General features: G+C 44.5%; 1 protein-coding gene across 1 annotated transcript in view; it reads left to right on the top strand.

Annotated features, from left to right (window-relative positions):
• The window catches only part of LOC126982551 (uncharacterized), a 46,596-nt gene that overhangs the window by 29,989 nt on the left and 2,168 nt on the right, over window positions 1–14,439 (top strand). Inside the window, exons 2-3 of the mRNA XM_050834701.1 lie at window positions 10,075–10,308; window positions 12,757–12,822. Coding sequence (XP_050690658.1) covers window positions 10,075–10,308; window positions 12,757–12,822 — 300 coding nt within the window. The remainder of the gene's footprint in view (window positions 1–10,074; window positions 10,309–12,756; window positions 12,823–14,439) is intronic.

Genomic DNA, 14,439 nt, shown 5'->3' with positions numbered 1-14,439 from the left:
TTAAAAGCCATGGCCAGCAACCGAAGCAAGTCCCCTTAGTGTATGTGTGTGTGTGTGTGTGTGTGTGTGTGTGTGTTTGTGTGTGTGTGTGTATGTGTGTGTGTGTGTGTGCCCCCGCCCCTCTTCTCCTTCACGCAAGATTGAGATTATTTCGCCCCAGTGCCAGAAGTCAAGAAATCTAGGCCTCTCTCTCTCTCTCTCTCTCTCTCTCTCTCTCTGGCGATAACGACGGGGTGCATAAAAACTTCAGGAAACGTGTCAAAACGAGTCCCACGTGTGATGCCGCGAGGTGAGACACGCGGGAGCCTGCCAGCCCACTACCCTCTGGCGCGGCGTTCCTATGTGTGCGACAGTAAAAAAACCAGCTTAATTAACGTTTATTTACTCTTTCCCTACGTTTAGAATGTAGTCATAAGAAAGTTCTAAGTGCCAGGTTTGGTGGAATATCGTCATTTGTGGTTGGTAACAGCTTTTAGGCAGAAACCGATAGATACTGTGTCCTGAGAACAATAATTTGGTTATGCTGCTCAGGCCCCGGGTGGAGGCGAGGCACGGGGTAATGACGGAGTGGCGGCGGCGGGCTGACGGACAGGCGGGGCGGCGGGGGAGGGGCAGAGAAAGGCGGAGAGCGTGACGGAAAGGTAAACAAGCCTGAAGAAATTGACAGGCAAAAAGTGAAATAGGGCGACAGGCGATGAGATGAGATGATAGACAGAAAAACTAACTAACGGGAAGCATATGCCATGGGGCGTGTTGCTTCACTCACCTGCCAGGTCTACCTCCGAGCGAGCCCCAAATCCGTTACACTTCCAATTCTGATCCACTCCTGGCGGGATCGATCAACTTGGCCCAGTCACGAGTTATGTGGGAGTCCCCTTGGTTTCTACTCGGGGTTGTCTCGTACATAGACAACCCTACAGGCAAGATCGAAGTCCGGAAAGCGTGCCACCTGAGAAATGTGTGGAATAAAATACAAGTTACACGCTGAGAGACAGAAAAAACATCGAGAAATACATACGGGAACTGAAACAGAGGGACAGGAGATTGATTTTGTAGAAGAGAGAATGGAAGAACAAGGTATTTACACGAACTCGGTGACAGACAGACATACAGAAAGACGTACATTGAGAGACAGCATAACATCGAGAAATACATACAAGAACTGAAACAGAGGGACAGGAGATTGATTTTGTAGAAGAGAGAATGGAAGGACAAGGTATTTACACGAACTCGGTGACAGACAGACATTCAGGAAGACGCACATACAGGCTTGTGGGCAGAGAAAATGGTAACAAGTCAGATATTCAAGTTTGGAGACAAAGATAAGCAAAATGTCATACACATACACAAAAACAAAAACAAATAAGGAAGTGAGACAATACACAAGATTGGCGACAGACAGACATACAGATAGATACTACATGAAGACAGAGGGACATATGGGTGTGTGTATAGATATGAATGAATGCAAATAGACCTACAGAGAAGATGGGACACAAACAGACAATACGGATAGACACACAAGCAGGAAGAGAGACAGATGGAGAGAGAGATGGAAGGCATATTGTGTTTAGATAGGAAGTGATGCATATTGATTAGCTTGCACAGAGTCAGGAGGAGGAAGCAGACTTAAAAGGGGAGGAAGGCAAGTAGCAATATCGAGGCAGATGAATAAATAGGAAGTAAAGTGAAAAAAAATGAGGAAGAGAAAGGGAGGGAAATAGTTTTGTTTTCTTTGTAGACGAATATATAGGTAGATAGATAGATGGATAAATAGATAGATAGATAGATAGAGATAGACAGATATATAGATGATAGTTAGATAGATAGAGGTAGATAGATAAGATAGGTAGAAAGATAGATAGATAGATAGATAGATAGATAGACTTAAAAGCTAGTTAGATAGATAAGAAGAATGATAGATAGATAATTGATAGAAAGATGAATGGGAACGAAAAATAAAAATATAACAAAAAATGAAAAAAAAAACACCAAAATATGAATAAAGAAAGCAACCCAGATTTCAATGAAAGCAACAATATGCAAACACACACACACACACACACACACACACACACACACACACACACACACACACACACACACACACACACACGTACTCCATCCATTCATTCATCAATCCATCCATAAACACATACATTTTTTTTACAGTAAAGGAAGCAACTCAAGGACAAAAAAAGAAAAAAAAAAGAAAAGAAAAGTCCGCTATCACTGTTCCTATAAAAGCAGATAGAGAAGCGTGGCCAAAAGACATAGATACATACATACATACATACAAATAATACAAAATTCCATATATACAAACGTGACTGAAAGAAGTAAAACAATTGATATAGGAATTCATTAACAAGATAACGGATAACACAAGGACACTTACGCCACAGAAAGAACAACAGTGACAAACAGACAGACAGATTGGGGGACAGTCCCGCTTAGCCACACACAGACAGCAGCAAACAGGAGAGTGAGAGACAGCCACGCAAGCAAAGACAGGAACAGACAGGCAGAGCAACAGACATACCAAAGGAAGATAAAATGAATACACACAGAGACAGACAGACAAATCGACTGACAAGATGAAAAAAAGACAGACAATCATAAAAATAAAGACGTAGACAGAAAGAATAACATGGAATAGAAAGGAAGACATACATACACATACATACATACAGATAGACAGACAAATCGATAGACAGACAAACAGTGAAACAAAGACAGAGACACACAGAGACAAACAATACGAATAAACACAGACATACAGACATCGATAAACAAGAAGAGACATATATACAAGGAAACAGAGACAGCCAGACAGACACAGACAAAATAAAAGGCAATACAAAGAAACACAGACACACACACCTAAAACCAGGCTGACGTATCAACAGACATTCAATAGCACACAGACAGACTGAGAAAATAAAGCAGCAGCTACTTACAAACAGGTGAACAGAATTCCAGGTAACGGTACTTATAACCTGTGGCTTGTTCTTTCCCCCTCCCTCCTCTGCCTCCTTCTGCCTCTCCCCCTCCTTCTCTACTCTCTTTTTCCCTCCCTCTCTCCCTCTCTCCCTCCCTCCCTCCCGCTCCTCGCCTTCCTAACTCAACACACGGTGGAAATAATACAATACGGAGTAGACACAGACCCCCTTCCCACGGTGGATTTAACTCGCCTTAGTGACGGATTAAGGTTACTCTCTGTTGTTATTGTTGTTTATGGGTGATTGTTATTGTTGTTGTTATTGGTGATGGTGGTGGTCGTAGAGGGAGTATTGGTGGTGGTGGAGGCGGTGATGATGGTGGTGGTTGTAGAGGGTGGTGGTGGTGGTGGTGGTTTAGGAAGCGGCATAACAGGGAAATAAAAGAAAGATACAAAGAAACAGAAGGAAAAGAGAAACAGGTGGAAATAAGAGAATCATAAATAACTTGGCAAGGACGCGCGTCGTGATGAAACAGGAGCCGCCAGGAAGGAAAAAAAAGGGAAAAGAGGAAAACGTGTCGTAAATAGTTTTGAACACACACACACACACACACACACACACACACACGCACTTAGCACCAAATATACCTGTCAAATCATGGGCGTATATTAACAAATCACTATGAAACAATGTGAAAAAAGCGAGGTAGACGTGCGCAGGGGTGTGTGATGAATGCTTCCGTGAAAAATGAATATTGGTTTTTGACGTTTTCTTGCAAGAGATTTTTCAACTTCCGACAATCATGCAAGTTAATTTTTTTTTTAAATATATTTTTCTTGTCAGCTCTCGCGATACAAAAGGTTGGAAGAATGGAGTGATTAGCTCTCGTTGTATTATGCACACACACACACACACACACACACACACACACACACACACACACACACACACACAGAAAAATAAATATATATACATCATTATTTTCGACCGACTCCAAAATTACAGACACACAGAAACCAGGAAAAAAAGTAAAGGAACAAGAAAGAAAATTGATTATGAGCCGAACTTTCAAACCAAACTTTCTTAAAACGGCGCCAGAGGGTATTGTGATAATTCTAGAGCATTCTGTGTAGTTTTTTTTACCATGAGAGAGAGAGAGAGAGAGAGAGAGAGAGAGAGAGAGAGAGAGAGAGAGAGACGGAAACTATATACGTAACAAGATTAGGTGTGGCCGGAAGGAAAATGGAGCGGGGATGTCAGAACAGGAAGAGGAGGACGAAGAGAAAGAGAAGTACAACGAGAAGAAGAGCAAGAAGAACAAGAACAAGAGGAGCAAGAGCAAGAAGAACAAGAACAAGAACAAGAAGACGAAACACAAGGAAAAGAACATGAACTAGAAAAACAAGAACAAAAAGAAGAAAAAAACAGAGGAAGAAGCGGAAGGTAAATAACAGGAATAACAGGAGGAGACTAAACACTATAAGCAACAGAAGCACCACCACCACCACCACCACCACCTTGACTACCACTACCACCTCCACCAACACCACCAACTCCAGTAGGCGAGGCGGCGGTGGTGGAGTAAGTCATCACCGGCATGAGTCAGCGGTGGTGGTGGTTGTGGTGGTGAGAAGCACTGAGAGTCACCCCCACACACCACCACCACCACCACCACCTGCTGCGTCACAGAGAGAGAGAGAGAGAGAGAGAGAGAGAGAGAGAGAGAGAGAGAGAGAGAGAGAGAGAGAGAGAATCTTACTAATGGTTGATCATCTTAACTGACACTTCGATAGCCGATTTGATTAAGAAAAAAAGACAGACAGACAGACAGACACAGACAGACAGACAGACAGACAAAAAGGCAGACATGCAGGCAGACAGACAGCGAGACAGACAAGTAGCTATAGAGAATTAGATTTATACCACCAAACAGTTAAAAAAGACAAGCAGATAGATAGACAGACAGACAGAGAAACAGATCACTGGAAATAATGAGAAGAAAAGAATGGCAGACAGGCGACAAGGAGAACGCTTGACAAAATTAAATAAGAAAGAAACGAAAATAAGTGAAAAACATTGACATACCAACAAACATTCGCACACAGACACAAACAGACAGACACAGACACAGCCATATGCACATACAGAGAAATAGACGCACAAACTCACACAGACACACAGGCAAAAATAAACAAGCACGGAAAAAGATGCAAACAAACAACCATTGAGACGGACTTGCAGACAGACAAACAGAGATTCAGACAGACAGACAAACATAGACGCATGCAGACAGAAGCATAAACAGACAGACAGACGAAGAGACAGAGACCCAGGCACAGACACAGAAATGCAGATAGACAAACAGATAGACAGACCCACAGACAGGCAGACAGACAGATACACAGACAGACAGACAGATACACAGACATTCAGACAGACACACAGACATACAGACAGACACAGACACCACCTGGAAGCGAGAAGCAGGGAAACCAACCCCGCTGAAAACATGGCCGCCAATAATTGTTAGAGAAAGTCAATGATCCAGACGACGAAGGAGGAGGAGGAGGAGGAGGAGGAGGAGGAGGAGGAGGAGGAGGAGTGGAGATTCGAGTTTATCCAAGGTACAGGAGTGAAAGATGCAACACACACACACACACACACACACACACACACACACACACACGAGGAAGCAAGTAAGTGCGTGACAAATTCATTACCGGAACTGTTCTCGTGAGTGTGTGTGTGTGTGTGTGTGTGTGTGTGTGTGTGTGTGTGTGTGTGTGTGTGTGAGATTGACAGCATCCATTACACCCCTGATCTCCCTCTTCACCTTGGCTTTTCCTCCTCCTCCTCCTCCTCCTCCTCCTCCTCCTCCTATTCTTCCACTTATTTCCACTTCTTTTATGATTCTTTCTCCCTCTCCCCTTCTCCATTCTTCCTCTCCACTCACCCGCTTCTCACCTTCACTCTTTCCTCTTCCACTTCCTCTCCCAACACCTCTCACTTTCCTCCCTCTGACCTTTCCTCCACTCCTGTCCTCCACCCTCTTTCCTCCCCCTTCTCCTCCCTTACAACCCCATCACCACTTGCCTCCTTCGCCTCCACCTCCCCTTCTTCACCACCTCCACATCTCCTCCACCGTGAGAGCGAGAGAGAGAACCACACGTCTGCTTCTTGTGGCCACCTCGCTAAGGTTTCCCACGCTGTACAGACTAATGATATTCCGTGTTTTTGGTGTTTTTTTCTGATTATTGTTATTGGTCCTTCACGATGATTGGGACCTCTGTATGTGTGTGTATATGCATTGTGTGTGTGTGTGTGTGAGGGAGGGGGGTGCTTGTTTGTGTGTGTTTGTGACAAGAAACGTCTTCATAACAACAGGAATAAATAATAGTAATGATTATAAAGAAACTGTTACCGCTACTCCTCCTCCTCCTCCTCCTCCAAGAAAAACAAAAGGAAACACTCGCTTACATAAGTGTGAGTTACGAGGACGAGGCAAAGCTGAGAAACAGTTTGGCGCAGAGCAGTTGGCGGAGTGACGTGCGGTGCGGGGAACACACACACACACACACACACACACACACACACACACACACACACACATAGAGGCTGCAGTTATAAAGACTTGAAAAACTGCAATTACACCAACACTATAAAAGAGGACAAAAAGAGGCGACATGGTGACACTACTTAAATGCGGTGAAAGAAAAAGATATGGTTGACGGTAACTGATGTATTGTACCTCGACAGCCGCATTCAAGAAGCCACAGCAAAAAAGATATATAAAAAAACAGATTGCTGAAGGATGTGAGAAAATTCGGTTTCCAGACAGAGCAATAAATCAATGGAGCATATTACCAAAAGAAGTCGTGTGTGCTAAAAGCCTTCACACTCTTAAAAAAATATACATGAAATAGTTTAAAAAGACAAAAAGAAACACAATTAGGTAAGAGTACACACACACACACACACACACACACACACACACACACACACACACACACACACACACACACAGGCAACCTTCAGGATCAACAGGTAAGATAAGGTCAGCCAGGAACCTCATAAGCGCATATCCGTGACGCAAGCAAGCAAGCAGGGAGGCAGGCGGGTAAATTTTTCCTGTTTCCCGTCCCTGCTCCCGGCTATCTTAAACAACAATAATAAACAGGCGGCGGGTAATGTCTGTGTATAGGACTAAAGGCAGGGTGAGGAGGTGCTGAGGAAGGAGTAGGAAGCGGTTACAATGGGAGCGACACAGTAAATAACTTAACAAGAAGTAGAAAAAGAACGCGAGCAGAGGAGACGAGGAAGGTTTAGTGTACCGGCGGCGGCGGAGGAGGAGGCGGCGGCGGCGTGATATTATATATTCTTTAAAGTGTGTCATTACGGCCCCGTTATCAGAGGCGACAGGTGGTGGTTATCGTGATGGTGTGTGTGTGTGTGTGTGTGTGTGTGTGTGTGAGTTACTTCCTCCACCTTTAGCCCCCTCACACTCCGCTTTCGACCCAAGGACACGGGTGGTGGGGGGGGGGGCAGAGAGAGAGAGAGAGAGAGAGAGAGAGAGAGAGAGAGAGAGAGAGAGAGAGAGAGAGAGAGAGAGAGAGAGAGAGAGAGAGAGAGAGAGAGAGAGAGAGAGAGAGAGAGAGAGAGAGAGAGAGAGAGAGAGAGAGAGAGAGAGAGAGAGAGAGAGAGAGAGAGAGAGAGAGAGAGAGAGAGAGAGAGAGAGAGAGTAACTGCAATCTACATCGAAAAGAAATGTATAAATGACTTGATCAAGGAAACATAACAACCCAAAAATGTACCTCCCCTTTCACTCCCTTCCCCCACTTCCCACTTTCCTTTCCCCCAGATCCCATGTTCCTCCTTTCCTTTCCCATATAGCTCCCCCTTCCCCTCTCCTCCTCTCTCCCCTTGTCTCCCCATTCCTCCTTTCCTTTCCCATCCAACTCCTCTTCCCGCTCGCCTCTCTTCCTCATCCTCCTATTCCTCCCTTTCCAGTACGATTATATAAGGACATTACACACACACAAATAAAATAAAATAAAAACGGAGAGCAGGCTAAACCGCATCAAAGCGTTATTTTCTTTACGGCATATGGAAACGCAGCAAGAAATTAAAGAAAGAAAGAAAGAAAAAAAGAAGGGAATGAAAAAGAAAGAAAGGAAAAAAGAATAAAAGAAAAATAGAAAGTAAGAAGGGGTCATGCATTTATGTAACTACAGTCATAGATATTATCATTATTATTATTTTTATTATTATTATCATCATCATTACTGTTGTCACTACTACTACTACTATTACTACTACTATTACTACTACTACTACCACTACAACTACTCCTACTCCTATTCCTACTACTACTACTACCACCACTACACTCCAATCGATTCCCTCAATTACCACTTAAACATAACGGCATTACCAGCACTATAAACTTTCCATGTATTTTTTTTTTATAACCACATTCCTAAAGGTTTATCATATACCGTTGCAGTAAAGGACAACACCTGCTTTCACTTTCAATTACAACACACACACACCTGGTCACCTTCCTCTCCCTTATATTAAGACAGGTAAAAGAGGGTAATCAGACTCACTTAAGTGCCCCCCCTTTACCTCCATGCTCCTCCCCCCCCCCCTTCACCTTCTGGCATTTAACTCTATGTAAGAAAAAAAAGTGTAGGCTAACCAGTTCATCTAATTTATGTACATATCGAAAATGGAGCTAGTAGAATTTTCTCCTCTCTCTCTCTCTCTCTCTCTCTCTCTCTCTCTCTCTCCCCTTGTTGCATCGGGTCCCTCCGCCACAACCACCCCTATCACCACCACCATCACCACCCCCATCACCCCCCCCCTCACCACCCCCATCACCACCACGCCCTCCACCTGATCTTCACGTGAATACCTCCTCCTCCTCCTCCTCCTCCTCCTCCTCTTGCACCACCATCACCTCCTCTCTCTCGCTCGCTCTCTTGCCGTCTTCTGCACTCTTCTGTTATCCAATATATATCTTTTTTTTATATATTTACTTCTCTTTCTTCATATTTGCTACTTCTTGATATTTTTCTTTTTTTACCATTTTCTTGTTCTTGTTCTTTTTCTTTCTCTTTTTTCATTTTTTTTTCTTTTTCTTCCTTTAAATTTTTCTTCTTTTCTCCTCCTCCTCCTCCTCCTTCTCTTACACCGACATGACAATCACTATTTTTTTTCTCCCTCCTTATTCCTATCTCTTATTGCACATCTCCATTCTTGCAGACTCCTTACGTTCTTATGTTCTTATTTACATTCATCAATTTCAACCCTTTTCTTCTACCCACCACTGTGCATCGTCCATAATCCATCGCAATCCTTCCTTATGTAATGGTATAAGTAACCCGCTCTGTCACTACACGTATTAAATGTGTGTGCTTGAGCGGCGAAATGTTTGACTAAGAATATCACCCTACATGCCCTAACCTTCCTCTACTCTACCTTCACACTACTAGAAAAACAAGGAACGCGAGGAGATGGTTGTGCACTCGACTACCGTTTGTCATTACAGGCCTCAAATATATGTGCCGGGCGCCGAAATGTTAATAAAAAGATGGTCCTACGTCTCCTAATCTTTTTCTTTTCCAGCCCCCCTGTACAAAGAAGGTGGTGAGATGCACGACTCTTGGCGCCGAAAAGTTAAGAAAAAGATGGTCCTACGTCTCCTAATCCTCTCTTCCTTTCCCTTCATAGTGCTACACAGACAAAGAAGGTGATGTACACGACTCCCCTTCGTCATTACAGACCTGAAATATGTGTGCTGGGGCGCCGAAATGTTAATAAAAAGATGGTCCAACGTCTCCTAACCCTCTCTTCTTTTCCCTTCATAGCCCTACAGACAAAGAAGGTGGTGATGTACACGACTCCCCTTCGTCATTACAGGCCTGAAATGTGTTTGCTTGGGCGTCGAAATGTAACAGAATATGTCACTATGCTCCCTAACCTTCCTTTACTTTCCATTCGCAGTATTACAAAGACTAAGAGCGCGGGAAGGTGATGGTGTGCACTACCCAAATATATGTTCTAGGACGCCGAAATGTTTAAAAGATGATGTCCCTACGTCCCCTAACCTTCCCTTCATTTCCCTTCACAGTACTACAAAGACAAAGAGCGCGGGAAGGTGGTGGTGTACACGACAACGCTCGGCATCGTCAGAGACACCTACGAGCGCTGCCTCCGCATCCGCAAGATCCTGTGGACGCTGCTGGTGCGCTTCGAGGAGCGGGATGTGTTCATGGCCAGAGACACACAGCTGCAGCTCCTCGACCGCCTCCACTCCCCCAATGTGTCCGTCCCGCATGTGTTCCTGGAGGGCCAGTACCTCGGGGTGAGTCAGGGGGGAGGGGAGAGGAGGGAAGGTTAGAGAGATGGAGGGAGAAAGGGATGGTCTGAGGAAGGGAAAAGAATCGTTGAAGTATGAATGAGTACCTTGGGGAGAGTTAAAGGGAGAGGGGAGGAATGAGGATGGGTGAGAGATGGGTAAGGGAGTGTGTGATAGGGAGAAATGAGGAAAAGGGTGGGTAAGGTATGGGTAAGGGATGAAACGGTGCCTCGGAGTATGTGATGGGAAGGAAGGAAAGAAGGGAATAGGTGAAGGATGATTGAATGGATGAATCAGTACCGTACCTTAAAGTGGGTGAGGAGGAGAGGGGAGGGAAGGGGAAGGATGAGAAATGGGTGGAGGATGACACTGAACTTTGGGTGAGTGATGGGAAGAGGGGAGGGAATGGGATGGGTGACGGATGATACAGCACCTTGGGGTAAGTGGGGAGTGAAGTGGAGAGTGAAAGGGAGAGGGGAGGGATGGGTGATGGATGGAGGGATGACTCAGTATCTGATCATGAGTAAGGAGGAGAAGGCAGAGAGAGAGGGATGAGTGAGATGGAGGGTTGGAGAAGGTAAAGAAAAAAAGTGATAGAGAGAAAAATGAAGTAGGGAAGGAGATGGGAATAAAGGGAGAGATGGAGAAACAAAAGAAGGAAAGGAAGAAGCTCGCGAGAAATCCGTGGAATGTAAATAAAGTCCAACAAAAAAAAATAGAAGTGATATGATGTTATGACAGTTCTCGTGGTGATGGTGAGGTGTGATGTGGTGATGAGGGGATGAAAATGATGTAGGGGAGTAAGTTGTGATGCCATGTGATGTGTGGTATAGCATAGAGTGGCTGGTATGATATGAGGCTGAAATGGTTTTGGTGGTATAGTGCAGTGTGGTATTGGTGGTAATTGGTAGTGTGGAGGTTAGGTAATGGTGGTGGTGATGTGTAATGCAATGGTGCTGGACGGTGATGTGGTGCTGATGTGGTGTTTGAGGTGTGGCTAAGTAGTGTGGCTTGGTGATGGTGATATAAAGAGGTGTAGTGTGGCGTGACGGAGGTGTAATGTGGGGTAGTGTGTCGCAGCGGTGTCTGGTGATATTAAAGGTGTGTGTAGTGCGCCGCAGCGGTGTGTGTGGTGTGATGTGGCGTGGCGGTGGGACGTGATGCGAGACGGCGAGAGTTTGATGTGGCGGCGATGGTGGACTGCAAGAAAAAGATGGACGAGAGAAAAGAAGTGACGGTGGTGGTTATGGTGGTGGTGGTGGTGGTGGTAGTGGTGGTGGTGAACAAAAAAAAACAAAAACAAAAAAAAAAAAAGAAAACCCCCCCCCACCACAAAACACACGTACAGGTTACAAAACAGGTGAAACTTTTTACTCCTCGACGATAGCAAGAAATCACAGACACACACAAAAAGAGTTAAAAGCCTGAGGGAGAAAAAAAAAGATATATATAAAAAAGCGAACAGGTGATATATATAGCAAACAGGTACACGTGTAAAAGGTAGAAATTAAAATGATAATACCGATAAGAAAGTAGGTGAGAGAAAGAGAGGTCGATAAACCAAGAAAGAGAAAATAAAAGGAGGAAAAGAGAAGAGAGAAAGGAAGAGAATGTAAGGGGAGGAAAGTGTGGAGAGGAGGAAAATGCGACGTAGCGGAGGGAAGAAAGAGGAAGAGAAAGAGGAAGGAAAGCGGGAAGAAAAAGGAAGAGAAAGAGGAATAGAAAGAGCGATCATAGTTTAAAGGGCTGAGCAGTTGAAGGAAAAAAAGACGTAAATAGCGAAGGAAGACGGAAAGAGGTAGAAGGAAGGAAGGAAAAATAAACAGAGAAATAAGAAAGCAGGAAGGAGTAAGAGAATAACAAGCATCTATAGGAAGAAGGTGGAGGAGAGGAGAGGAGGAGGAGAAAGGAAAGAGGAAGAAGGAAGAAAGGAAAAATAAATAGAGAAATAAGAAAGGAGGAAGGAGTAAGAGAAAAAGAAGAAGGAGGAGAGGAGGAGGAAAAAGACACAATGAGGAAATAGGAAGAAGGAAAGGAAGAAGAAAAGGAGAAAGGGACGGAAGGACGGAGTACAGGAGAGGTGAGAAACTTAGAGAAAGACGGATGAAAAGGAAGGAAGAAAAGAAAGGAAAAAAGAAAAACAGAGAGACGAGAAAAAATAGAAATCAAATGAGACGGAGAGAAAAGACGGAAGGAGAAGAGATGAGAGACGTAGAGGAAAACAAATGAAGTAAGGTGGAAATGAAAGGAAAAATAAAATAAAAATAAAACACAGAGGAGGCAGAAGGAAGAAGAAACAAAGCAAAGGAGACGAAAACACTAGGAAGGAGAAACGAAAGAAAGAAGCGAGACAAACACGAAAGGAGAAAGGAGGAAGACGGAAGGCGGGCGGGCAGGCAGGCAGGTAAGGCAAAGGTGTGCACGGCCGGCTAATATTGACTCTTCTTTTTCCAGGACGCTGAGCAGATCGAGCAACTGAACGAGTGCGGGGAGCTGCGTCGCCTCCTGCAGCCTTACCGGGTGTGTGCGTGTGCGTGGGCGTGTGTGCGTGCGTGGGTGGATGAATGCCTGATCGTGTATAAACAAAGAGTAACGCATGAATGACGACGAGGAACGCTTGGTATAATAACGAGGCAGGAAGTGAAGGAGGAGGAGGAGGAGGAGGAGGAGGAGGAGGAGGAGGTGAATGGGATAGTCTGAAGGTGAGATAACAAGATTTGCACACCTGCGAGACGTTGATAGAGTGGTGTGTGTGTGTGTGTGTGTGTGTGTGTGTGTGTGTGTGTGTAAGCCTCGTGATTGTGAGTTTAGTCTGTTAGAAGAAGCGGAACAAGGTAGCAATGTGGTGAAGTGTAACAGTGATGGGTGATGAAGTGTAAGGATGGTGGGTGAAGTGTGGTAATGATGGGTGAAGTGTGGCAGTGACGGGTGAAGTGTGGTAATGATGGGTGAAGTGTGGCAGTGATGGGTGAAGTGTTACAGTGATGGGTGAAGTGTTACAGTGATGGGTGAAGTGTGGCAGTGACGGGTGAAGTGTGGCAGTGATGGGTGAAGCATAAGGATGATGGATGAGGTGTAGCAGCCATGGGTGAAAAGTGATAGCCGTATAATGAGGACTAATGTTTTATATCCCTATTTTACCAACTTGAACTATCTCCGTGGACCGAAACAAACAAACAAATGAGTGAAATATACAAGTAAACTGATATAACTAACTAGATAAATAAACATAAACACTCCCTTAAATAACATTACAGATCGATCGAGTGCAAAATTTCGTCATCAATAAAAAAAAAAGTTAAAACTCGCTCCACTAAGTTCAGCGACCCGTAAATATTATAATCTAGTTTGTTGAGTCACTGGTTCCAGTTTTTGATGAGTGTCTTGATCGCTAACCTCAGAACGCATTAATACCTTGACTTCAAACACCAAACGAACCTGCGCAGAACCGTCCCGCAAGCGCCTCGCCTTATCACAGGGGCTTAAGGTCGAATTTTAAAACATTTCGTCGCCCAAGTTCACATGGCTTTCGTAGGAGCTGTAGGCCTGTCCAGGGGTAGTTTTATGACCCTGGTGGTAGTTTGACCCTTCTTCTGTGCCATGAACCTTAAAAACACTCATGAAAAACGGATTGATCCCCTCTTTGACCCTTAGAAATAGTTGATGTGAGAAGCAATGATGTCTTAAAATACGGCCCTAGTCACGTATAACAGCATTCTCATCCCCGTTGTGTTACTCATGGTTCTCTTAAAACACTACTGAGGCATTATTGAAAGGGTTACATCGCACGTTAGTTATCGAAAGACAAATGGACCGGGCGTTAAAAGTCTCCAAATGACAAAAAAGACCAGTGATTTTTATTTTCATCCCATTAAGTCTGAATCAGTTACGTAATTTGTCTGTGTGGTAATAGGTGTGCGTGATGGCTGTGTGCGTGCGTGCGTGAGTGTGTGTACTTTATATTGACACTGATGAGTCCCTGTGCGTGAGCGAGACCTATGTGTGTGTGTGTGTGTGTGTGTGTGTGTGTGTGTGTGTGTGTCCCTGGTCAGGTAGCTGGCTCACCACACACCGCCACATCACCACAATAATTCTCCCTCTTCCCCCTTTTTTTAACTCCTCCCAGTGTGTGTGTGT

This window comes from Eriocheir sinensis, chromosome 51 (assembly GCF_024679095.1).
Source record: "Eriocheir sinensis breed Jianghai 21 chromosome 51, ASM2467909v1, whole genome shotgun sequence".
Lineage (NCBI taxonomy): Eukaryota > Metazoa > Arthropoda > Malacostraca > Decapoda > Varunidae > Eriocheir > Eriocheir sinensis.
Note: the sequence above shows the minus strand (reverse complement) of the source record. Positions and strands in the feature narration are given on the sequence as shown.